This window comes from Magallana gigas, chromosome 1, assembly GCF_963853765.1.
Source record: "Magallana gigas chromosome 1, xbMagGiga1.1, whole genome shotgun sequence".
NCBI classification, from domain to species: Eukaryota; Metazoa; Mollusca; class Bivalvia; order Ostreida; family Ostreidae; genus Magallana; species Magallana gigas.
In genome coordinates this window covers 41,834,250-41,860,396 of record NC_088853.1, presented here as the reverse complement: position 1 = coordinate 41,860,396, position 26,147 = coordinate 41,834,250, and the positions used below count along the sequence as shown (strand labels likewise).

The 26,147-nt window shown below is 35.2% G+C and overlaps 1 protein-coding gene across 9 annotated transcripts in view; it reads right to left on the bottom strand.

Annotated features, from left to right (window-relative positions):
- Positions 1–25,889, bottom strand: part of LOC105345162 (transformation/transcription domain-associated protein) — a 77,705-nt gene extending 51,816 nt beyond the window's left edge. For 2 of the 9 annotated variants that reach the window (XM_034466041.2, XM_066067435.1), the window contains exons 1-44: positions 25,756–25,889; positions 25,190–25,545; positions 24,941–25,048; positions 23,795–23,844; positions 23,243–23,353; positions 22,627–22,731; positions 22,043–22,126; positions 20,833–21,027; positions 19,802–19,968; positions 19,418–19,514; positions 18,637–18,775; positions 18,162–18,240; positions 17,810–18,014; positions 17,147–17,238; positions 16,415–16,601; positions 15,755–15,896; positions 14,775–14,916; positions 14,257–14,314; positions 13,873–13,926; positions 13,605–13,643; positions 13,379–13,475; positions 12,888–12,982; positions 12,367–12,532; positions 11,280–11,536; positions 10,798–10,908; positions 10,366–10,455; positions 10,055–10,206; positions 9,665–9,765; positions 9,004–9,099; positions 8,205–8,237; positions 7,618–7,793; positions 6,978–7,063; positions 6,565–6,676; positions 6,002–6,187; positions 5,446–5,595; positions 4,764–4,850; positions 4,329–4,425; positions 3,862–3,989; positions 3,296–3,466; positions 2,250–2,333; positions 2,083–2,109; positions 1,488–1,607; positions 1,132–1,251; positions 536–622 (exon numbers count right to left, since the gene is read on the bottom strand). In XM_034466041.2, the coding sequence (XP_034321932.2) occupies positions 536–622; positions 1,132–1,251; positions 1,488–1,607; positions 2,083–2,109; positions 2,250–2,333; positions 3,296–3,466; positions 3,862–3,989; positions 4,329–4,425; positions 4,764–4,850; positions 5,446–5,595; positions 6,002–6,187; positions 6,565–6,676; positions 6,978–7,063; positions 7,618–7,793; positions 8,205–8,237; positions 9,004–9,099; positions 9,665–9,765; positions 10,055–10,206; positions 10,366–10,455; positions 10,798–10,908; positions 11,280–11,536; positions 12,367–12,532; positions 12,888–12,982; positions 13,379–13,475; positions 13,605–13,643; positions 13,873–13,926; positions 14,257–14,314; positions 14,775–14,916; positions 15,755–15,896; positions 16,415–16,601; positions 17,147–17,238; positions 17,810–18,014; positions 18,162–18,240; positions 18,637–18,775; positions 19,418–19,514; positions 19,802–19,968; positions 20,833–21,027; positions 22,043–22,126; positions 22,627–22,731; positions 23,243–23,353; positions 23,795–23,844; positions 24,941–25,048; positions 25,190–25,205 (4,899 nt within the window). In that variant the 5' untranslated portion in view covers positions 25,206–25,545; positions 25,756–25,889. The remainder of the gene's footprint in view (positions 1–535; positions 623–1,131; positions 1,252–1,487; positions 1,608–2,082; positions 2,110–2,249; positions 2,334–3,295; positions 3,467–3,861; positions 3,990–4,328; positions 4,426–4,763; positions 4,851–5,445; positions 5,596–6,001; positions 6,188–6,564; positions 6,677–6,977; positions 7,064–7,617; positions 7,794–8,204; positions 8,238–9,003; positions 9,100–9,664; positions 9,766–10,054; positions 10,207–10,365; positions 10,456–10,797; positions 10,909–11,279; positions 11,537–12,366; positions 12,533–12,887; positions 12,983–13,378; positions 13,476–13,604; positions 13,644–13,872; positions 13,927–14,256; positions 14,315–14,774; positions 14,917–15,754; positions 15,897–16,414; positions 16,602–17,146; positions 17,239–17,809; positions 18,015–18,161; positions 18,241–18,636; positions 18,776–19,417; positions 19,515–19,801; positions 19,969–20,832; positions 21,028–22,042; positions 22,127–22,626; positions 22,732–23,242; positions 23,354–23,794; positions 23,845–24,940; positions 25,049–25,189; positions 25,546–25,755) is intronic. The other 7 variants (XM_034466049.2, XM_034466050.2, XM_066067432.1 and 4 more) reach the window with 6 other exon arrangements.
- Between the last annotated feature and the right edge of the window lie 258 nt (positions 25,890–26,147).

The window sequence follows — 26,147 nt, the reverse complement described above, 5'->3', positions numbered from 1 at the left end:
CGAATGCCGAATCCGAAGCTATTAAACTGATTGAAACACGCCTTTCCTTTATTATTATTTTCGTAATAACTCAGATTTGAAACATAATTAGACCTTAATTTTTGCAATTTATATTTTCCTTCCCATAAGGATAATTTATGCTAAACAACGTTGAATTGGAATCAGTAGTTCTTGAGAAGAAGATTTTTTAAAATGCACCCCCCTTTTTTTACAGTTTCAAGGTTTTCTCCGCTTTGAATACAGATCTGACTTTTATTTCTGCAATTTATATTCGCCCTCCCATAAGGATGCTTTGTGCCAAATTTGGTTGAAATTGGATAAGCGGTTTTAGAGAAGAAGTTCAAAATGTAAAAAGTTTACAGACGGACAGACAGACGGACAGACGGACGGACGGACAGACGGACGGACGGACGGACGACGGACAAAAAGTGATCAGAATAGCTCACTTGAGCTTTCAGCTCAGGTGAGCTAAAAAAAAGGGATCTTACAGTAGTGACAAAATGATCTTAGAGTGTACATTATAATTCCACTTTACCTGTTGCTGGGCAATGTTTAGTAGTTTTGTGGGGTTACTCTCTAGAACTTCTCTGAACTTTTTACCATCACTGTGGGTCAGAATAAACTGTAGGGGGAAAAAAAATTAGAAATATTAGATACTGAATCTTAACAATTACTACAAATAGTATAAAATAATTATGCACACTTGTATGTATATATAAGATTCATACATATTCATGAGAAAGACTAAAAAAAATTTCAATGTCAGTTCTAACAATTGTCTTTCAAATTTAATAATAACACAACCCTGTTTACCGGTAACCAACTTTTATTCTCGTGCAAGAAATTTTCACGAGGTTCGCTAGAGCCCCTTTGTCGAGGATTTTTTTCACCGCGAAAGGGTCCTTTCCCTATGGGTGTAATAACCACATGGTTGTAGATCAGACTTGACCACGAAAATTAGTCGCCGTGACCAGGTTTATAGCATGTTATTCGCAAAAACAAGTCGATGTCAATAAAAGTAAAACAAATTTATCTAATTGTGTACTATGCAATTTTCACCATGTTCTAAAAAAATCATATAATATACAATATATCTCTAATTACAAAATTTGAAAATTTCCCCTTAAGTACCTCAAACAGCCGGTTCCATTGGTGATCCTTTAACTTGGCCTCACTCAGAAACATATCAACCGTGACATCTGGATATCTTGAGAGGAACTTGACAAGGGGGTCCCTAAAGGGGCTACCAGCCTGTAGAAAAATTCACCATGATTGATAACTTATAGCAAGCTTCATGTGTCAAATTATCAAATATTTACTGATGCCTTTCCAAGAGAAAATGTCAACAAGATTGTAAGATTGTTTGCTTTAATATAAATTTAATGTAACAACAAAATATGGACATATTTCAATTATTAGTTTGATATAATGTTTCTCTCTCCCTGTCTCTGTCTCTCCCCCCCCCCATACAATGTAGGACCCCTAACCTCCAGAAACAGTGACTTTTCCCCGCTGAGCGTGACCAGTATGAGGGGCTCTATCAGTTTACTGCTGGCCGCTGGAATCATGTGGAAGATGTTAATAATGGCAGCACAGGTCTTCAATTCCTGTAAAAAAAATACACTTTAATTTAGATTAAGCATAAAAATCACATATGAATAATGATCATTTTTATCCATCAATGTTATATGTTGGTTATAACCTCATTCATTCATAATGTATTTTCCTACTGTGCATACCACAATGCATATCTTAATAAGATGGGTGGTAAATATGCATCCAACATACTAAACATACTTCAAATATCACAATTGACATGTAAGTAAATAAAGAAAAAAAAAATGTATCCTGCTAAATTAATTTCCACATAATCGCAAAACTCTTCTTTGTCAAGAAGTATACCGATCCTTTACTTTAACTACATGTACAGGCTTCTTACTTGGATAAAGACTATCACAATTGTTCAAAACTTAGTCTAACATAATGAGGCCTTTGGCGTGCAATACGGTACAGTACAAAAGTTTGACAATACAGACTGACAGTAGACTGACAGTTGACTGACAGTGGTGTGACAGTACTTGCTTTTTGCTGCGGAGACGGTTCGACAGCCTGCTAACATTTAGGTCACGTCAATCAAAAATGGTGGTCAATTGCATCAGTCATGCATATTCATGAAATGAAAAGAATGTCGAAGGAAAGAAAGAGAGAACAAAAATAAACACTGGTGATGTTGACCTTTCTGCACTCACCTGACCTATGACCTGTCCGTTGGATTTGTTCTGTCCCGATTTCTGACTAATGGCTGCCACCTCTAACCATTTCTTCAGATGAGTCTGACAGAAAAAAAATTGAAATACTGTGGAATCATTAAATTTCGTGGGGGCCAATTTTCGTGGATTGCTTAAATTCTACAGGATCGTGGGGACGTAATTTCGTGTTTTCTTTTAAACCTACAGAAAAAATATGACTTTATTGCCCTAATTTATTAATTCGTGGAGGATGTTAATTCGTGGTTGAGAGGTACCCACGAATTCCACAAAAATTGAGCCACCACGAAATCTAATGATTCCACAGTAAATGTCCTGATTTATAGTTTACATTTACAGTGAAGATGATCATGAGACAGTGTACAGTATATTAAGCAAACTTTCTAATATTCAATTTTAAATCGAAATTTTCAAAAAGTTTAACCTAAAGACAATAGTTGCAGATCTACATATTCTAACTTAGGAAGAGCTGTAAACATGTTTTGAACTTAACAAGAGTTGATAAAAGGAGAATTATCACTCTGTTTGCTGTTAACACACAGTTGAACTTACCAAGAGTTGTTCAGACAGTTTTGAATTTACAAATAATACATGTACCTATTCAAAGATTTGAACTTACCAGGATATATTTTGAGAGTTTTGAACTGTTCACAGAGTTTTTAATTTACCAGGAGATGTTCAAACAAACTGAACTTACCAGTAGCTGTTCACAGATTTTTGGACTTACCAGTAGCTGTTCACAGGGTTTTGAATTTATTAGTAGTTTGTTCACAGAGTTTTGAATTTACCAGGAGATGTTCAAACAAACTGAACTTACCAGTAGCTGTTCACAGAGTTTAGAACTTACCAGTAGCTGTTCACAGGGTTTTGAGCATACCAGTAGTTGTTCACAGGGTTTTGAATTTATTAGTAGTTTGTTCACAGAGTTTTGAATTTACCAGGAGATGTTCAAACAAACTGAACTTACCAGTAGCTGTTCACAGAGTTTTGAACTTACCAGTAGCTGTTCACAGGGTTTTTGAACTTACCAGTAGCTGTTCACAAAGCTTCTCGTTGAACGTGTTGGGGAACAGCTGAGTGATGTAGGACAGCCTCTGTATGACGCTGGCGTTCAGGCTGCGGTGGTCCCCCAGGGTCAGCAGCAAGGGGCGGATGGCCGTGTGGACACTCTCCATGTCAATCTGACAGCCCGAGATAAACTACACAAAAACAGAGGGAATCATGTTATAAAATAATACAAATACACAGTTAAAATAAATCCACAGAACTTCATATGAGCATATTGTTTAAGTAGATATTAACTGTAAGTTAACTCTTGGCAGAGGTTATTGTGACCTCTGAACTTGGTAAATGAATTTAATCTTTCATTTCCCCCCCCCCCCACCCCCCAAAAAAAAAAAAAAAGAAGAAGAGAAATTTTCATTTTCAATTATGGAGCATAATTAATCAGTGTTACACCAAGAACTCATTGAAATACCTATGAAATTTCAAATTATGGCTAGTAAATCTTATCCGTTCACATGAGGACAACAATGCAGTGATTTGTAATGAGAAGGTGGTCCTTGCTTTGTGTGGGTTTTGGATTGATTCTTACATGTACCTTCTTCATGCAGTCATGAGCCACCTCTTGTAGCTCTGTACTGTTGCTGTTCAGCGCCTTGTACAGGACGTTGAAGATCTTTTCCCGCTTGTTGGAGATGTAATGGCAGGCCGCTAGGGCTCCTGAAAATAACAACCAGTCACCACGATTCAATCCTTCATTTTTACGATTCGGAAAAATTTCCGTTTAAATGCAACCTCCTAATGCATGGCTTTTTTAAAAAAAAACAGTCAATTTTTTTTAAAAAGTATCTTTCAGTGCAAGGCTTATTTTCAAAATTGGCTTATTAATGAAATTGACTAATTTTCAAGATTTCAGGGTATCGTAACTTTTTATTTCTCAGGTCTAAAGTTGTACTCAATAATGTGGTAGGTAAGTTCAAAATTTCCACTTCAAGAGTTCTTGTCGAGAAATTTTTTTACTAGATAATATCTAACAATACAACAGTGTCTTGGACTTACTCAATGCGCTCTTCCTTAATGGAACTAGGTCAGTGACCGACTTGTAGCATGGGAGCTTTAACAAAACTGCGTCTTCTGCCTCACAGAGGCTCAGCAGCTGTGTCAATCAAATGATCAGAGTTAAAAGGTTAAATCCAGCCAATCAAATGGTGGATTCGTCAACAAAACTTTTGCTGCATCGAAAAAGGCTAAGAAGAACCAATGGATCAAAAAATGAACAAAGTAAAATATTTTCTATAAATTATATTAACTATTATCTTGTATTTATAAAAAGCGCCTTTACAAAATATTGATGCAATGTACGAATAAACCCACACATCAAAATACATGCACAATCATTATACAAGTTAATCATTAACTTGCTTGAACTTAGATAAGGGGAAAATGAATTTTCAAAAATAGATAATAAAATCATTCATTAACAACATGGCTTACCTCTGTAAAGAAGACTTGATGTTCTAGCACGTTGAGGTCTATGGTGAACAGACGAGGCTGTAGGGTGGTGCAGAATGTGTTGCCGTCCTATACAAACAGACATTACTCTGTAACTAATAATACTACAGAAATATGGTGCCCTTGCTCTAGGACCTCATTTGAAAATGATTTTAAATTTGCCATGTTTCCTCATTTTTAAGGCGACAAAGCTGAGGTACCTGGGAATGTTGGCAGAATAACACATTTTGTTCATAACTACAGAACCACAAGAAATCACCATTACAAACTGAAATCATTGTGTGACTTACTAATATTACAATAGAAATACTGTGTTTATATAATTGTGTGGACAACTACAGCTACTACCAGAGAATACAGAAATAGAATGTTTACAAAGGTTACAAATATTGGCTTTGGGAACAAGGATAATATTAAAGATAAACGACATGCATTAGACATGTTCACTTTTCTGTTATGAACAGAATGTTTTATTATGCCAACTATTCAACATTCCCAGGGACTTCAGCTTTATTGCCTTACAAATGAGGTACCCTTGCCCTAAGACCTCATTTAAAAATAAGATGCCATGGGACCTCATTTTTAAGGCAAAATATCTGAGGTCTCTGGGAATGTTGGCGGAATAATACATTTCGTTCATAACTACAGAACCACAAGGAATTACCATCAATCCTATTTGGGCATTGGCTGGCTGGTGCCTCAGCAGGTGCTTCTTTGGAGGTATCATGTCCTGGAGGACCTCCTTGTGAGGCTCCATGATGTCTGTCACCGACTTCCCTGTTGTCTTGGCCAAGGTCTCCAGGGAGTTCATGGCCTAATCAAAATAGTAGCACAGTAAATAGAATAATCAATCCTCCAATGTACCACTGATTCCAACGATAAGTTAAGAATAATCAGTAACCAATGTCTAACAAATGCACTTAAAACATAGAGATCAACACTTGACCAATGGCTGGATTACTATACCACCTAGTATGATCCCTGTCACTTTGTTTCTTTATCATTTAACATTAAACATGCTAAGCTAAAGTATCTCTCTGACATTGCAATTTTTTAACCCAAGTCCTTTTGTCCCTTGAAATGATTAATAAGAGTAATTAAGCCGACTAAACAGATTTAGATCAAGCATCAATAGTTAAATATTATTCAAACTTTACAATTCTCTCTCTGTATTTACTTTTTCAAACTTGACCTTTCTTTGTCCTTGACCTTTGACCTACTTGTTCCCGGACAATGGTGTTGGGGGAGGTGATCTGTCTGACCAGTTCGTGCACCACCTCGTGCAGGGACTTTTTCTGGGCTGACAGAATTTCCTCTGAGGCTTTGTCGCCCTCAATTTCGGTAGCACACTTAATCAGCATGTTCTCCAGATTATACTTAGCTAAGTCAACTGCTCCACTGGACACCTGGAAAAGAAAGTTGAAAATGAAAGTACAATGAATTATTTCAGTGGCAAAGCCTATGCATTGTTTTCCTTTTTATCTTGATTTCACTATTGTAATATAATGTTCATAAAAATCACCTACCTGGTACTAATAATGGCATGTATGAATAAAATTTTATTATCTTTGTGTCTTAATTTCAATTTTAAAAATAAAACAATGAGCAAGAAAAGCCACATACCCGGTATTTCATTCATACGCAAAAGATAATCATTTACAATTATGGAACAATGCAGCACTGAAACAATTAAATGTAGAATAAACATCTATTTTTTAAATCATTGTATACATGTCTGACATCATGAAATGTTCTTTGAAAAGTTTTATGCTGGTTCCCATACCTCTTTTGTCAGGTCCATCATCACAAAGAGAAGAGCCTTCAGGAAAATAAACTGGTGCTCCAGGACCCATTTCAGAGCCATCCTCTCATACATGAATCTTATGGCCAGGCATCTAAATCAATATCATATTCATTTGGTTGATATAAATACTATGTACATTTACTTTAAAGTAGACAAATCATGTTTATTCATCATTAAAAAAAATATAAAAAATCTACCATTTGATTGCAAAACAAATGCAACAGAATGAACCGATGACACATTGACAAGATATATGTACATGTATATACACTAACATTTTATCATACAATATAATCAATAAAAAATATATATATATTCAAAACATGCCAATCTTTACAATGGTTGGACTTAAGTTACTGGTACCCACTACACATAGCCTCTCGGAGACTTACCCTCCAAACTTGGCGTACCAGGCCCGATCGTAACACAGGGAACACATCCGCTCGACCAGGTACTCAAACAGAGGCAGCTGGCAGGCCTAAAAAATTAAACAACATTTGAATGTGTGAAAGTAAAAAGCTTGTTTACCACAACAAAAGTTACTACAAAATGATAATTCTTCCCTATATTCTATGTACTTTGTACAAATACATCAATACACATATTGTTTAGCAACTTTTAACATACCTGGCAAGTTGAATGAATTATATTTGATACCACTGACAATATGTGACAAACTTCTCTTTGCTGCCCAATCCCTCCCATCTCTCTAACTTTTATACACCACCCACCCTCTCCTTGCTACCATATACCCCCTTATCCCTTCACTTTCAAATCACCACTTACCCTCTCCTTGCTGCCTAGTCCCTTCAATATCCCTTTTATACACCACCCAACCTCTCCTTGCTCCCATCCCCCACTATTATATTGTCACCCACCCTCTCCTTGCTGCCCAGTACCCCCCATCCCCCCCATTCCCCACTTTTAAATCAACGCCCACCATCTCCTTGCTGCCCAATATCCCCCACTATTATATTGACACCCACCATCTCCTTGCTGCCCAATATCCCCCACTATTATATTGACACCCACCCTCTCCTTGCTGCCCAGTATGGTGGTGGCTGTCTCCAGGATGAGGACCAGGGCCAGGTTTCCTGGTTTACACAGCTCCTTCTCCTCATGGCCCATGATGACCGCCAGGGCGTCGATCAGGATCTGGGTGTCCATCCCCTGTAGCTTGTTCTGCTTGTCACCCACAGGGAACGGGCCTGGAAAAATGAGCCAAATAAAAGTCTCCTCCCTCAAGGTATCTGTCATTGTGAGTTTTCAATTGTTACTATAGTCTTGAATGCTCATGTACGAGCTTGCAACTTTGGGGTTTTTTTTGTTTTGGTATGGAACCCCCCCCCCCCCCCCCCCCCCAAAAAAAAACAATCCACAACAACACAAACAACACAAAATAAACAAAATTCAATACAAGAATACAAAATCTCTTTGAAACTCTTGAAAAATCTTCGAAAAACATTTTGGGTTGTTATATCAATCACACTTTTCTGTGGTCTCACAGTTAAATCAATAATTGTTGCACACCAACTTTCTTTGATGTTTTCATCCACCCTTTTAATGCAAAAAAAACCTAGTAAATACATGTAGATGGAAAATTGTCTTTGCATGCTCACATTTTTCAAGATCTTGATGTGAAGAATCCGATTCTAAAATTTGACCAGAATCAAACAAGAAATAAAAAAAAAGAAGATATTAGATTTTATCTCGTTCTTCTTAAAAATAAATAAGAAGCACAGGAACCCAGTTCCAAACCTTATTTGCAAGACATCTCAATGTTTGCCATTAGTTGGTAAAAACAATTATTTTAAGTAACATTGCATGATTTTAGAAAACACTGATCAAATTCATGATTTAAAAGAAAAAATTAAAATTTCACTAAACAATGTCAATCCAATATCTATTCCTCCTTGTGTGAATTAATTTTGTTAAAAGAGCTTTTCTAATGATGGTCAAAAAGCCCAATTATCAATCAAGCTTAATGCTTACGAGGAATAGCTTTTGTATTCTACATGTATTTAGATACTGTGGTTTCATCAATAATCGTTGAATACCAATTTTCGTGGATTTCCTTGTTAAGTTAATCCACGAAATTAAATGTTCATTGAAGTGCAATTTCAACTAACATTTTGTATTGATAGGATAATGCATTGGCCACGAATTTACGTATCCTTGAAACTGTGATAGTTAGAAAATCCACGAAAATTGATACCCACGAAAATTAATGAAACCACTGACAGTAGTCGATATTTTGACACACAAGATATAAAGCACCAGGCCTCGGGGCCATAAAACTTAGACGAGCTCACTTTTGATCTCAGTCTCACTTTTCCACTATATGTTCCATAGGTAAATGTGAGACTGAGATCAAAAGTTAGCTTGTCTAAGTTTTATGGCCCCGGGGCCAGATCTTACCACACTGCTGGGAGATGGCAATCATGATGTAATGCCTGACCATACAGGCCATGAACGGCAGAGCCGTCTGTCTCAACTCCTTGATGGCTGCCGCCACTGAAATGATGAAAATATACACATGAAACCTCATTTTATTATAGGAGCAGCAACACTGTACAAATCTGCCGCCACTGAGATAATAAAAATATAAAGTCACATAAAATCTCATTTAATTGAAGAAGCAGCAAGATTGTACAAATCCCATCAATACAAATACATGTACCGTATGTCTAGGTGATAAAATGAAGAACATGTACTTTCTTTGCTAAAACTGTATTTTTAATAAAACCAAAAAAAGGCATGTGCTTTAACAGACATTTTTGTTCTTAACAAAATAATATTTCAACAAAAAAAGATATCACTTAAACTTTGAGCATGCACCAAGGTAAAAATTTACACAAATACATGTATGTCAGCTACATAGTCATATGATCAATTCTTTTCTGCAAAATAAATGATCACAGCCAGAAAGTTAAGCCCTTTTCTATGAAAAAAAAAAACGCAGCCATAAATTAACTCTCAAGTTAGATTCCATTGGTTCATGAACTCCTGCTTAATGAAATGTACAAAATGACCTTGACATTTGACCTTGCTTGATTGACCTTGACTTTGAGGAGCTTACCAAACATTCCGGTGAGCGCCTGTTCATGGACTTTCCTGGAGTGTGAATCAGGATTCTTGTACAGCTGACTGGTCTGCAGGGGAATCTCTTTCTCTGTGAAGCTACAATTAATCATCATCATCATCATCATCATCATCATCATCATCATCATCATCATCATCATCATCATCATCATCATCATCATCACATTCATCATCATCATCATCAAATTCATAATCATCATCATCACATTCATCATCACATTCATCATCATCATATAGTCTAGGATGAATCCACAGTAGGTCAACAGGTGTACATTACATGTACCTGGATAAGGTTAACAGGTGTACATTACCTGATGTGAGTATACAGGTGTACATTACCTGGTGTGAGTGAAAAGGTGTACTCTACCTGGTATGGGTGAACAGGTTGGTGAGGGTCAGCTTTTCGTCCTCTAGGTTCATCACAGACACCAGGAAACACTTGATCAGTTCCCAGGCCTGGCGCCGCGCAAAGTTGTCGGTGGTGCTGCACTTCAGGGTGGTCAAGGCAAAGTCCACCGCCTTTGGGGAAGAGAAAGATTTATCCATGTAAACAAGAAAGCCATTTCATGGATGATACAGATCCTTTAACATGGAGGTAAACTTAAATGTAAATTTACCTCCAGCTTGTAAACCAATCATATCTTATCTTACAAGCTAAATAGGGAATGGACGTTTTACCTTTTCAACAGGTTTGGTGATTGGTGTTTTACAGTCCTGGAAATAAATTGTGATACATGGACCCACTGTCTCCCTATCATTGTAGTTCAGCTGAAGATAGAAACAAAATACTGTGGAATCATTATATTTCGTGGTGGCTCAATTTTCGTGGAATTCGTGGGTACCTCTCATCCACAAATTAACATCCTCCACGAATTAATAAATTATGGCAATAAAGTCATATTTCCTTTGTAAGTTAACAAGAATACACGAAATTATTTCCCCACGAACCTGTAAAATTTAAGCAATCCACGAAAATTGGCCCCCACGAATTTTAATGATTCCACAGTATTGAATGACAGATAATGTCTTTTATATTAATAGTTTAGCTTCAAGTTGATAGAAAAAAAAATCCTTTCTATACCACTTAATCTATCAGCTTCAGCATCTTACCTTCTGTGGTTCTCTGAGCATCTTTCTATTCCCACCTCCAAACTTCCCCAGGACTCTGAATGCTACATGAGCAATGTTATCAACAGGGCTTCTTAGGGTCTTCCACAGGGCCTGTATACAAAAAATCATCAAATTATTTTCAATAGAGAGAGGGTAACTTTCTCTGACAAATCCTGTATTTTACTCAGTCTAAAAAGTAAAAAATAGAGTTGATTACATTAAATATGCTAGGTTATATTGGTTTCATGTACATGTACATGTATCTATTTCCAATTTTAAAAGCAATATCTTTCTTGTCTCTCTCATGAAAAATGTTCACACTGAAAAGGTGTTTTTATTTTGCACCTTCCAGTTGAAAGGTTGTGGATAGAATGAATCTTTTTTTAAATGAATAAAATGAAAATTCAAACCAAAGGGGCTATTATATGGGTTTATTACAAAAATAATTATAGCATCCCCACGGAGGAAAAAAAGCCGCTGACCTGCATGAGTTCGGCCCTGACAGGCTGTATGTGGTCGTACAGGAAGTCCGGCTGGAGGTTGTCCACACAGAGCTCTAGGGTACGGAGTCCCTGGCTGACCAGCGTTTGGGAGCCATTGAGGGCGGACACCAGGGGGTCCATCAACATGGGCAGGTAGGGCAGGAGGGAGCTCAGGCGGACCGGAACGGTCAGACACAGCTCAACAAACAGGTCCTTCATGTGCTGGCGATGAAGGCCACTCTGTAGGCTGTTCAATCCTGTGAATCAATATAGCATAATACATTAGGGACTTTTATATGCCAAGGTGTAGCCCATACTTGGCTGTTTTATAGTCTTGTGAATTATAATACATAGTACATATACATTAGTGTTGCTTATAGATATTTTAGGGATTTGGAACATATCCTTCAAGATGGATTTTCAGTCCTGTTATTAAAGAAAACAGACTGGGTTTATAAGCATCATTCAAACATACCGTACTTAATAATGATTGTCCCTAAAGAGTTTAAAATTTCCATATATTTCAATCTCCATGTGTTTCCATCTTAAAAGCATAACTATTATAGTAATTCTATGGTGAACTACATGTACATGTACATTTTGTTTGTCACTTGTTTGCAAACATATTAGATTTTGCAGTGGGTCATTATTTATTTGAATTTCTTCATAAAGCACATGAAACACATTATGTTTTTAAACCTAACTTGATCAGGCTAGATTTTAATAAAAAAAAAAACAAAACACAAAGAACACTGATTTTATCGTGAAGTGATCATCTCTAGTTTTTGAGACTAGGGGCCCTACTGAAAATACACAACTGTATACTAGGTTATTTTCGCCCCGTGTTATTTTCGCCCTTCTGCACTTGCAAACGATTTCGCCCGGTCTTACTATTCGTCTTAAATTTGACCAGACTCGCTTGTGTACTAATGAAAAAACTTGGAACATTGGAATTCCCCCAGTCTTAAATTCACCCACAGACAACGAGGGCGAAAGGGGCAAAAATAAAACAGGGGCGAATATTTCCCTATATACACTTTTCATTATAAGGGAATAATTAATCCATACGCAATTTTCAAAAATGTACCTTGTAGTAAGTTAGGAAGCAAGGGAAGGAACTCCTGATACAACAGATCGTGACTTCCTCCTCCGATGGAGCGGAACAGCGCCCTCAGCAACAGGAAGTAGTTGTACGGCTCCTTGGCGCTCATCGCTAGCTCCATGGAGCGGTTGACAATTGTGTGTAGGTGTGGCTGTAAAAATAATCAAAGTACTGAGAGTCATGAAAGGCAGAATATGTCTTCATTGCTAGCTTCAGGGAGCTGTTAACACTGGTATGTATGATTAGCTAATGTGGTAAAAAACCATTAAGCACAGAGCTTCGTGGTTTTTCGTTAGTTAATGTTCTGTTGATAAAATAGTTAAAATGGGGATTGAAAATCACGATTATCATTATAATAATTTTCTTAAACAGGTTATTTTGATCAAGCATTAATAATCTTTTTCCAATGGCCTCATAATTGTACCTGCCATTTGTATCAAAGACATACATGTACGTTAATTGAAAAATTTAAAACAAAGCTGCACTTCTCTTCATTTTCACTGTACCTTCAACATCTGTTCATTTTCATTGGCAAACAGAGACACAGAGCCAAATACTAGTTTAAACAGCTTCAGGTAAAGGTTAGAGCGCTCCAGGTTGGCTGAAAAAAGTATGCATAAAAGAGCAAATTTAAGGTCCATTTCATGAATCATAAAAACATTATTTCCCCCATTTTTGATAAATACCCAGCCTTAGACATGCCCCAAATTTTTTTTAGCTCTTTTTGAGATCACCGTTTGCCAGACTATAAAACTTCAAGAAATCTCCCTTTATCCCCAATCCTTTCCCTATCCTAATTAATAAGATCTTATTTTTTTAAACAAAAGTGTGCTTGTCAAACTTAGAAAGGCCATGAAATCTAAATAAGTGAAGATTACTCAAAACAATATAAAGTTATCTTAGTTTTAACTCTGTCAATTTACATGTATAATATGAACTAGCTCTTCTTTACAGATTTGATGATGACAAAGTATGTCTTTAGAACACATGTACTTACAACCCATCTCTTCCAGTCTAGCCAGTAAATAGTCCACTAAAATGGTGGCAAAAGTAGCAGATGTCGTAGGATTGGCCAAGAAAGAGTTGGCTACAATCTGCCATAAATGAAATATGAAACATTAGTACTGTTATCATAATGCATATAAAGAAATGAAATTTAATCACATCATTCATTCATTGAAGAATTTGAAAGGCATAAAAAAGACAAGAGTTATTGCCCTTACCTGTAGTGCATAGTTGTTGTGGATTCGATTCACCATGTACTGAAAGTAAAAATAAATTGTATCTTAAAAAATATTCATCAATAGATACATGTGTGAACACTTCAGCACATTAATAAACCATATCATTATGTTACATGAAAATCAAATTAGAGAAAAATGAAATTTTTTCAGTTTTCAGCCAGATATTTTATCTCAATCAAATGCCAAAATGAACATGCACCAAAACTTAAAAAAAAAAAAAAAACACATGGAAATTTTAATCACAAACCTCCACAGTTGAGGAGAAAATCTCCTTGAAGGTCAATGGATGCATCATGGTGAACTACAAAATAAGATCAGTCATTCATTGTACACCAATAATATATGACATGGATCAATACAACACACTTAACTTGACTCACTGTAGATTCCTTATTTTACGAGAGTACTTAATTCCTCGATTCAAAGATTTACCATAAAATTGCGAGAACATAAAATTGCAAATGCAAAAATTTATCATAGTTTCATGAAGTTTACATAATTATATGTATGTCCCAAAACTAAAAGCGAGACTTTAGAATTTGCAAGACGAACTTCTCGCTATTTTACGCGGATATTAATTCCTCGCGTTTAATTAGGAATTTACAGTATATCATGAACAGGAAATACTTACCACTCCAGCAAAATGTTCTAAGACTTCTTTCTCTTCTTTTGTCCGGACCGTCTGAACACTGAAAAATTTAATAACATCTAACTTAATATGAAACACTATCTTCAAGAAACAAATTGTGTGTTCCTCCCAATATTTGAAAATAGGGCCATAAAAATGCATTAAAAAAACACAATGTCTGAATATTTTGTTTAATCTTATACTGAATTACTTTAGTACTACAGGGCTGAAGATTTTGATACAATAAAAAATAATTTTCATGAAATTCTCATCAAATTATTCAAATTGAAAAATTCCAATGGATTTGACAACCCACCATAAACCATTTTGGACAAACAGTGTAAACCCTTTAAGTTCAAAGCACATATTGTCTATGAACTTGAACTGACTTTTCAAAACAGCATTCTAAATTACTATCATGATACATGCATTTTTTATCAAAAACAATAAAATGCATTCTTAATGACAAAATCACAGAAAAAAAATTTTTTGATAAAAAAAAAATCCAAAAAATCCCTTACACTGCTGGACGAATCACCGCTTGGCCATTGGCCCCGATGTTGATGGTGTAAATGTCCAGGGCCTGCAGAGCGAACTTGACCAGGCGGATGTAGACCAGGGCCTCCTTGGGCAGGAACTGCTTGTTCTGAACAGTTGCAGCTTCTGTAAACACAAAATAAAAATATTACAGTGGATTTTACCATTCAGAGATAACTCGGCCCCAATTCAGAAGAGCTAAACAACAAGTACAGTACCGCATTTGAATGATGGACTAATGTGTGTACTGGAACACAGGCTTAAAATTTCTGAGCTTGTTCATTATAAATTTTCCCCAAAATTTAACAACTGTCAAATTAATGCAAACTAATAAATACATGTACTTGTTTTGAAGTAAACAGTACATATGCACGTAGATAAAACATTATAACCATAGCACTGGAACCAAATTAGTAAGTACAGTATAATAGATGTGTATTGTACAGAGATTTCAACGATTAACTGATACACACACATTTTAAGGTGGTATGGGACATCTGACGATATCAATGTGGATTATATTACATTATAACTGAAATACTTTCACCGGTTTAAAATTTTCAAATTTTAAAATATTTCACCCCAAAAAAATAGCTTTTAAATATATTTGGAGAGGTAAAAATTGTAAAAGCCCCAGCGGGATTTGAACTCATGACCTACAGATTCGTAGTAAAACCTCTAACCCACTGCACTACGCTGTTAGGAAAATGGAAGTGTCCCATACCACTTTAAAGGACACATGATTAAAATTGTTATGCCTGTATATGTACATAATAAATCTTCCCAAAAATGAAACATAACTGCCATCACATTAATGCAATATTTCAGGAAATTTTGAAATAGGAATGTCAATCCCTTTCCTACTGATAGACACAAATACTTGTAAAATGTCAACAAAATATTTTTTGGTCAACCTTTTAATAACATGGATGGCCAAAAATTCTTTATTTCCATATTTGTTTACCTGTCCCCACGGCTTTACATGAGACGATGCCCCAGGTGATGGTCTTGACTCCACAGACCAGGGTCTTGACCAAGCTTCTACAGTCACTGACTGAGTAAACGGTGTACTGACTCGGAGTCACTCCGAATCTATTCTGTAATGACTGTTAGAAAAGAAAAATTGTAGGTTATAGAAAGCTTGGCACCAAGGGACTTAAATTTATATATAAAGGAAATTACAATGATATGTAAGTCTGAAATAAAAAATCTGCCCTCGACAATTGATGTAATCTCTCAATTTGTTCCACTGGAGTTCTTATTACTCAACAAACAACAATTCTGATGTTAGGAGATGAATTACATGTACCGGTACTCATTTGGAGAGACTTAATTAGAATTGCTACCAATATATTATATTGCCAATTACAAAATGAAGTGGGTATTTCTGAAAAACCATGGGAAATCGCCTCCTGCTTCCTATTAACAAAACATCAATGATTTCACTTTTTTTCTCTCTTGTATAAGGAGCTGTCTTTCAGATTATGAAACCACAATACTCAATCACAGAAACATTAAAAAGCATTACAAATTTTTTCTAAATTAAGTTTTCCATTTATTAATAAACTAAGTTTTCCATTTTCCAAAGTTTTTCGTGTCTGCATGCCTTTGACCTCTCATTGACCTTTTCTGTCCAGGCTTTCTCCGTGTCCTTGGTAGCCGTGTCACCCAGCAGGGAGGAGGACGAGGTCATGGGGGGCTTACTCTCCTCCACCGTCGGGGTCTTGGGTGCTTCGACCTTGACCTCCACGTTTTGTTTTGCGTCGGTCAAGGCCGCTGGTTGCTGAGTGGGGCTCTGTGGGGTCTGCTTGCTGTTGAAAAAAAAGATCAGCTTTGTTTATTGTTATTGTGTTTGAAATGTTCATTTTGATATAATTTTAAGATTACAATATTTCATGTGTAGGATTTTTAGTGAAAATGTTAAAAATTACAGATTATTTGAAATATGTTTCAATATTAATTTTTTTTTTATTTTTAAACAAATTACAGTAAAACAGTCACGCTTATAACAAAGTCCTAGGAATGGGCAATTTTACTTCGCTGTAATCGTAATTCGTAATATCCGTCAAGTTTACAACATGTAATAAAGTCACGGGTAATGAAAATCACTTCGCTGTAAGCGTCAATTCATTATAAGCGTGTTCGCTATAACCGTGTTTTACTGTATTGTTTGTAACTTGAATCTCCAAACTTTAATTTGTAGACTAGTACAAAATAGCAATGATGAGAAGATCCTGAGCAGATACAGTGGTTCTTACGAAAATTAAATAACAGAAAATGAGGATTAGAAAATTAAAATGAATGGCATACTGAGAGATTTAAAACACCAAGTCTTATAAAAGATTCTTTTGTTTACCATTTCTGGAGGATCTGTGGCAGCTGTATCTTGGCGATGGTTTTAAACTTCAAGACAAAAACTTCAAGCATCCTCATTAGCAGTTCTCTCCCCTGAAATGAAAAAATCAAAAATCTTTAAATCATTTTCTCCATAAATCATCTAAATACATAACAAGATTCTTGTTTATGAACTTGTACCGGTATATTAATTTCATGCCACTTTCCACTTTTTCTTTCCTCCTTGCCCCACCTACATTTACACCTTCGCCCACCCTTCCCTAACTTTCCACCATTAGTGGCCATTTTCTGTTCTCAGCCAATGTGACTGGCATTTCCACTTTGCTTTTAGACTTCTGCTGTGACTTCCATTTCCACTGAGAATTACATTTCTGTCTTGCCTTCTTTTTTTCCACATCAGTGATAAACATTTCCACTGGGACCTATTTTTTCCACCATTAGACTGTTTCCCCTGCAACTTGCATTTCCTTGACTAAAATTTCCACCATGACTTACATTTCCACATGTATCTTGCATTTCCACATATACCTTGCATTTCCTTATATACCTTGCATTTCCACATGTACCTTGCATTTCCCATATACCTTGCACTTCCACATATACTTTGCATTTCCGCAATGAATTAAATTTCCATCTTGCCCCTAAAATTCCCACCCTTACTTACATTTCCGTTTTCCAGCTCGCTCTTGGCACGGATACACTCCACCAGGTTGAGGAGAAGTTTACAGGACATGGTCTGGATGCTGCTGGGGAGGGACTCGTCGTGGACGTTCTTGGAGAACAGACTGACCGCCATCGACAGTTCCTTCAAGGGCAGGGCCTGCCTCACGTGGTGGACCAGGTCCGCTAGGGTGCTGTACGCCAGGGGGCTGAAAAAGTTATCAAAGTGTTAAATCCTTTATAGAAGTTTCTTCCTAACTATATTGATAAATTGACCTGGAGGCTGGAAGAACTTTGTAAAATAATGAAATTCTCTATACCATGGATATTTACAATATAATCATAAATGTATTTACCGTAAAGATTCATGAGTTGTCCATCCTGATCCAATCAGTATCTTTTCATCGAACAACTTGTCAATACACTGGACAAACTCTGCACAGAAAAAAAATGTAATCGTCAACACCCTGATCACTTTCTAGCTTTACTAGTTTACAGTAACAAATTCATGCAGCCATATTTATATACATGTATAAAATTAATATTAACTCATTTGAATTCAAATCTTATTCCAAACTTGTCATGTACTTAATAACTCTTAGACTATTTTAAATCAGATTATATCTTAAAAGGACAGAAAAAAATAATATTAAGTTCATTTTTTAAGGCACTGCTGCACCAGGAAAAAATATTGATTAATAAGTTTAGTTTCTATCTGAGGCATCCTACCCAAACCCCCTTTACCAATTAGGTCAATTGCTGCTGCATTAAGCATTGTTCTATTTTATTTATTTTATTTGTTCATTATTTCAACTAAATATTTGTTCTCACTGTTTCTGAGGTCAGTAGCCAAGATGTGGCGGGCGGCGATCAACAGCTCCTTGCGGAGGTGAGCCACTTCCTGTGGACAGAACTCCAGCAATCCCAGAAGTCCACTCACCATGTGGTTGGCGTGCTGCTGGACTTGCTCCTATGAACACAAATAAACAATCATTAAACAAGCTTCCTTTAATGTTGTTACCATACTTGTGCATACTTGTCTGTGTGTTATCGACATGTAGATAGCATTATATGGCAAGAAATAGTCTGCAGAGAGAAACTCAATGGTGGACCTAAGGAATCTGGACTTTGACTTTGACTTTGACTGTGGCTGTACAAAGACAATTCCAAACTATTTCCTAGTGAACTGTAAATCAAATGTTATAAGAATGAAATGTGTGGTTCATATTTGTGTTGTGTCAACACAAGTGACAATGTCTATTATTTACCAGTAGGTATCACTTATGTGTCAAGATTGTATTCTGCATATAAGTCATCAATTAGATCTGCAGAATATTTTGATTGTTTTGTTTTTTAAAAATGCATCAGATTTGGGTTATTAACAGATCAAATTTTGTGTACCAAGCACATACTACCATGGTGACGGTCACACAATTAAAAAGTATAAACCATTATGATATCATCCACATAAGCTTCCAATCCTGACTATGAGAATGTTCTTCCAATTTCAACCACAAAATATCATTACATTCTCGGCCAAGTGTAAATCCACCTTACTGCCATACAAAGTCAACGCATGTACCAAACAAAATTCCCTTCACTCTTAGCGTACCTGATATATCCTGATGATGTAGGCAAGGAACGAGAGGGTTTTGATCTGAGCGGCGATGAAGTCCACAAACACTTCTTTGTTGAATGAAGGGCTGGTCCTACAGAAGAGATCAACACACACATTTATATTATACAACATGACTGTTTGAATTTGATGTCGAAAATTGTAAGCATGTGAAATTGTTAAATGCATGTAAATCTCGCGTTAATTCAAAATTCTACATGTACAATCATGCAATTCCATCAAATATAATTTCTTTATTGATATTTTTTCTATTATATGAATGATAAATAATTGTTAATGTGAATAAATTTTCTGAGAATGAGAGAGAGAGAGAGAGAGAGAGAGAGAGAGAGAGAGAGAGAGAGAGAGTTTGTGTCTTACTTGTGAACGGGTGATGGCTGGAGTGTGATAGTGTTCATGATAAGGGGAATGAACTCCGCAACCTCCTGGTGGACGTTGGGTTTATACAGCTGGTACATGAGTACTACAATGATGGGCAGCTCCGCCAGAACCTTGAGGGACAGGACGCCCCGAGGGATGATGTTGTACTGAAATTAAGGAGCCAGGTGGGTTTGGTCAATCAAAAAGTCAAAACGAATGCATTATTGCTGATTTGAAATCGGGGATGGAATGGTCAAAGAAGTACAGACAAACCTCGTTATCTCAAACTGATGGGACTGAGTAAAAACTTCGAGATATCTGAGTATTTGAGATATCAAGGGCAAAATACTTAAGGTGTTACAAATCACTTTGACAAATCCATTGTATTTGAGATATCAGTGTTCGAGATACCGAAGTGCAATTGTACATGTGTTGGGTCCATAATACCACAATCCCTTCATTTTCCTTGGCTTACATAAAAGTTCTTAAAAGTTTAATGGAGTTTTTTATGTAAATTACTAACATTTGTAAATGAAAACTCAATAAAGTCATGTTCCATGGCTTACTTAGAAAGGTACTTTTTTTAAACCTGATAGTTACATGTTAATTTTTCAGATTAAGTTAAAAAGAGAGAAATATGTATATTCTAAATCGAATGTTTTTGAAGGGAGGCATAAACATAGAATTCAAATCTTCAACTAAAAAATATTTTCTTTTATCCTTAATATATAATTATAACACAACTGTAAATGACAAACTATAATATCTGAGAGGCTCAATGCACATAAACTGTACATACATAACTTCATCAGGCCACCTTTAAAAAAAAATATTCATTTTGGAATTGCCACCTGGAGGTTTCTATACCAAAGAGGGAGGAAGGGAATTTTTTTTTCAAACTGGAAATTTAACTACCGGGTACTTAAAAATAGGTAAAAAAAAAAATACTTTATTTTTTTCTTATAAATTTTATCAGTGTGACAAACAAATTTTTTTTGTGGCCTCACCATCGTAAAAAAAAACAAACTCACGGAAATGTTCTGATTGTCGGCGTTCTTTTTGTCGGTCAGTATGGTGGTGGTGGTGAAGGTCTCAGCCAGTATGGTGTCCACGTTGACCTCGGTGACGTCCTTGACCTTGATCTGACTGCGCGGCTCGAAGATCTTGGACAGGTGGCTGGGGATGGTGTTGTAGATCGTCTTGACGAATTGGAGAAAGTCCTTAATCTGAAGAAAAATGAAGAAAGATTATGAAATCAATGTTGTAGATCATATTGACGATTTGGTGAAAGTCCTTAATCTGAAGAAAAATGAAGAAAGATTATGAAATCAATGTTGTAGATCATCTTGACGAATTGGTGAAAGTCCTTGCAGCTTGCATAAATTTCCATTTCACTTTAAGGAATTGTACCAAAGTTATATTTTTGTTCACTATACTAAAGTCTTTCTTGTAATAAAATTTAAATGATTTTGTCGGACCGGTTTTGTAACTACAAATTGGCAAAGTTATCTTTAAAAATGCCATTTCAATGAAATCTTTTAAAATGTAAACAATTTCATGAAAATATATACATTTTATATGTGACTAGTACAAGGGTTATTTATGCTTAAAATGTTACAAATAAACGCCAATATAAATCTCATGATTCTAATCTATAAATTCATAATGAACAACTTAAAAAATAAAATAAAATGCAATATAAAAAGTCAGAAATTTTTTCTCTCAAAATTTTGAACTACTTCTATGTCAACTATTAGGTTATATAAATCTTGACATCAAATATGAAAGAGTAGCTTGTGTAACATCACAATGGCAAACTAAGTTATCTCCCTTTAACCACAAACCTAACCATTAATCTAGCCAAGTCCAGCATAATTTTATTTTTTCCTTAACCTAACCCTACATTTTGAAGTGAAGAAGATATAACATTAACAAATATTATGTCATGTGATTTGAAAAGATCTCAAAACACATTGTGGTTGTCATTTTATTTCAAACAAACACTTGAATTTATCATTGCATGTAGATTTTAAAACAACTTTTTTGTTTAAAAGAGATTTTAATAAACTCAAATTTTGCAAAAAGTTTAATCTACCGTAATTATTTTTTTATATTGAGATACATTCAGATTTCTTTTTTTACTGTTGCCAAAGGCATTCATCACTTTGATAAATACTTCTTTTTCTGATGTCATTCTTAAAAGATTTGTAATTTGTAAAGATCATAGGCTCAATGTCTTACCTCTTCATTCATCTGGGGTCTGTACTGCTTGTGAAGTTCAATAATGATCCGTAAACACACCAACACATTCTCCTCATTTTCAATCTGAAACATAACAGTTCAGCACACAGACCATTTAATTCCAAAAATTGGAGCATGCCATATATTCTTTATATTTGTCTTGAATTACATGTACATATACTGTAGCTCGTACACATGAATGTTTATTGAAAATGCTAAAACAAATGGCCTTAAAATTTGTCAAAGAGAGAAAAGCAAGAGAGAGAGAGAGAGAGAGAGAGAGAGAGAGAGAGAAAGAGAGATTAAAACTTATTACAAAATATTTCTTGTAAACTTTCAATAACACATTAATAATAGACAGAATAGCTTAAAATGAGTGACATATTATAAAATAATACATGCATGATGTCTTGAGGCTTTTATATATACATGTATACGAGAATTTTTATAATAACAAGATGGTGTCTGTTATTCTTGTATAAACAGTTAAATTTTTTTAAGGAAGTTTGAACCTTACCAGATCAATTTCTTGCTCTAATGCTTTACCTAATGTATATAATAATATATATAAAGTAATATCTTACCTTTAAAAGTTTGAACATGAGAGACAGAATCTGCTGAACATATTTCTTCAGGTGTTCATTGCTTGGAATCCGATGAATGATCTCCAGTAACAACTTTCGCAGTTGCTGAAAGAATAAAAAGAACAAACATTAAATTACAAAGCTACTTGTACAAACAGACTGAATATGCTTCAGGTCTCCTTTGATCTGATGATCTGCGCCTGGCATGGCAACTCTACGTGATCCAGCTCTTTGGCTATAATCATGTATATTCATCTTTCATCCTACTAATTGAAACCTGTATTTAAAAATTTGACTTACCTAGACTTCCAAAATCAATTTTACTTTCACTTCACTGAAGTTTTTCATTATATATTCACAAATTGATTTCTAAATGAATATACAACTTCTTAAATGAAAAAAATTACCTAGACTTCCAAAATCAATTTTACTTTCACTTCACTAAAGTTTTTCATAAAAAATTCACAAATTCATTTCTAAATGAAAATACAACTTCGTTAATGAAAAACCTTGTAGTTTTACCTGAAGCAAGATATTAAAGAAAAGTTCACAATCATATGAAAGTAAAGACATTCAAAGTAAAGAATAACATGTACAAAGTAAAGCGTGTACCTACCTGCATGTTTTGTTCAGCAATGAACTGAGGTTCTCCATCATCCAGGATTTTGAGGAAAACCTTCAAGGCCTCCCCCAGGAACTGGGAGTACTGGGGGGATATAACCACATTCTGTGGAAGAAACACCCAAAAATAAAAATTCAAGTGGAATGAGAATGTAAGAGAGAGAGAGAGAGAGAGAGAGAGAGAGAGAGAGAGAGAGAGAGAGGGATATTACTCCATACTAGACAACGTAATAAAGATACATGATAATATTTTTCTTTAAAGTGAAAAATACTGGGGGGGGGGGGGGGGGGTCAATATATACCGGTACTGTATAATACATATTGTAAGAAAATAATTTAAAGTGAAGTTCATATTGATCATTAAAAATTATATCCAACAAGGAAAAAAGAAGGCAGCAAATGACTTTTCCACAATGAGAAAACAGACGGATTTTGTAACAATGATGAATAGACTACAAATGTTTTGAGCTATATTTAATGTCTTAAAATGCACGTAAAATATCTCTTTACTGAAGTGTAGATAATGAAGGTACACAATTCGACTTACTTCAAAGTTTTCACTAAGCTCCTGGGCAGCCTTCAGTTTCTTCTCAACAACTAAGGAAAGAAAAGTCAATAGAAAAAAAAATGTGATTTGTACATTCACATAAAATTTCATCACTCGATCAGATAAATTTTTGAAAATCTAGATTTATTTTATGTTCGAAATTTCAATCTTTTACATCACTGGGATATACCGTACATCCGGTAATTTTCGCTATGATCTAATTTCCACTTTTCCTGATTAAATACACAGAAATTATATCCTGTATCATTTTCAAAAACAAACTTTTTAAATCGCAAAAAATGACTGACACAAATTAAAGATGTTACAGATTTCCCCAATTTTTGCAAATTGCAAAAAAAAAAATTGGATATACAGTATAATGATGGTTTCCATTTCAATGTATACTTTTTGTGGTCAGATCTTATCAGCAATAGATTGTCATGTCTGCCTCAACTCGCAAACACGAGGAATCAGATCCAGATATTTAGGGTGTAATCATTCCACAAGTCTGTATATATACTGTAAACCAACTTTTACCCATATACTGTAAACCAACTTTTACCCGTATACTGTAAACCAACTTTTACCCGTAAACTGTAAACCAACTTTTACCCGTATACTGTAAACCAACTTTTACCCATGCAACAAATGACTCTTGCTATGTATGTGTACTGTAGACATGGTAGATTTCTTATTAAATGTGAGGAATAAATTTCCGTGTAAAATCGCAAGAAGCATCCTTTATGGATTTCAAAGTCCTTCTTTTATTTTTCAGACAGTTTTGAACTAAACGAAATTATATCAGAAAAATTGGTGAATCATGGATATAAGTACTCCTGTAAAATAAGGAATTTACCATATTGAAAAAGACTTAAGCTGGTTGTGAAAGTTAGTCACCATGAACCAATTGATCACCTAATGCTTGCAATAGACATCTTTATTATGACAAATGTATATCCAAACTTAAAGCAAAAATTGAAGAAAGATGCTTTGTCTTAAAAAAAAGTTCCGCTGAATCAGTTTATCAAAGACTTGTTTTTATCCAAGTGTTAAGCAATAGAAATAAAAGTTGATTTACAGTATTCTTTAGAACAACGTGCATGAAACTACCTGGTAGTATATTTGCTGACAGTAAACAATACTTACTCCCAGGGGTGGGGTCGGCAATGAGGGCCACGTACGACCTGAATGTGGTCAGCTGCCCAGTCACATCGTGAGGACTGAGGGGCGACGCCATCATTTTAAACTTCTTGTCTAAAAAATAAAAAGTTCATTTACAAAGATTACAAAATTCAATTGTTTAAATTTTCTTGAAAAATCAAATGATAGATTGATATGTATTAATGTACAGTGTTTGGTGTGTTTAACACCAAGTTTAAGGACTTCACACAATACCCAAACTGATCTCCATGGTCCATGCAAAGCCAGAACACTACAGCATTACAGTGAAATCCCCCTGTCGTCTTTGAGTTTAGTTAAACTCCTGGAAATGTGGCTTTATAATATAACCCAAATTTCATCTCAATGTTTTTGTGGGCAAGAAATAATAATAACCAGTTCCTACGTTACATATTTGTTCTCATCATAAAGTTTTGGTTAGTTTTTTTTTTCAAACGACCATTTTTGAGTCGTATGTTTCTTGGAAGGAGTTTAATTTGAGGTGGTAAAATGTTAACTTTTCTTTTGTTGATTTTTAACAGTTTTAATAGTTTTTGAATAGCTTCGTGGTGATCGTGTGAAGGGTCTGACGTCTAAAAAAGAGGAAAATACATGTAGAAAAAGAAAAAAAAAACGTTTCTGACTTTGTTAGTTTGTACTGAAACGTTTTCGTGAGTTAAAGAACAAAAAATAAAGGATAGTCAGGATTTCCTCTGACAAAATTTGACTTTTCTGACTTCCTATTTAGCAACCGTTAGACAAATGCAAATATATTCCAGTGATATCAAGAAAAGTATATATACCTAGTTATCTTAATAGCAGCATACTTTCCTTCGATTTTACTGAGTAATCTTTTCAAATAATTTGCAAAACTACCGCTAACGTGATGCGTCCATCTTAATTCTAACTTGTAGAACCACTCTAGATGACGTTCTCCGTTCCGGATTAATATCATCTCTATATTTATTAATTAAAATACCATACCATTTTAATGGTATATATTGTAATTCTACACATATGGAAAAAATGTATAAGTGGTGATGGTTACGATTGGTGATCTGTTGCCTTGAAATGCAGCAAATATGCCCGGATCATTTTGAATATTGTACTTTCTACTACACAAGCGCCATCTATCGGACTTATATAATTTCATTAAAGTTAACGATTACAATAGCAATTTTCAAGCTGACGAATC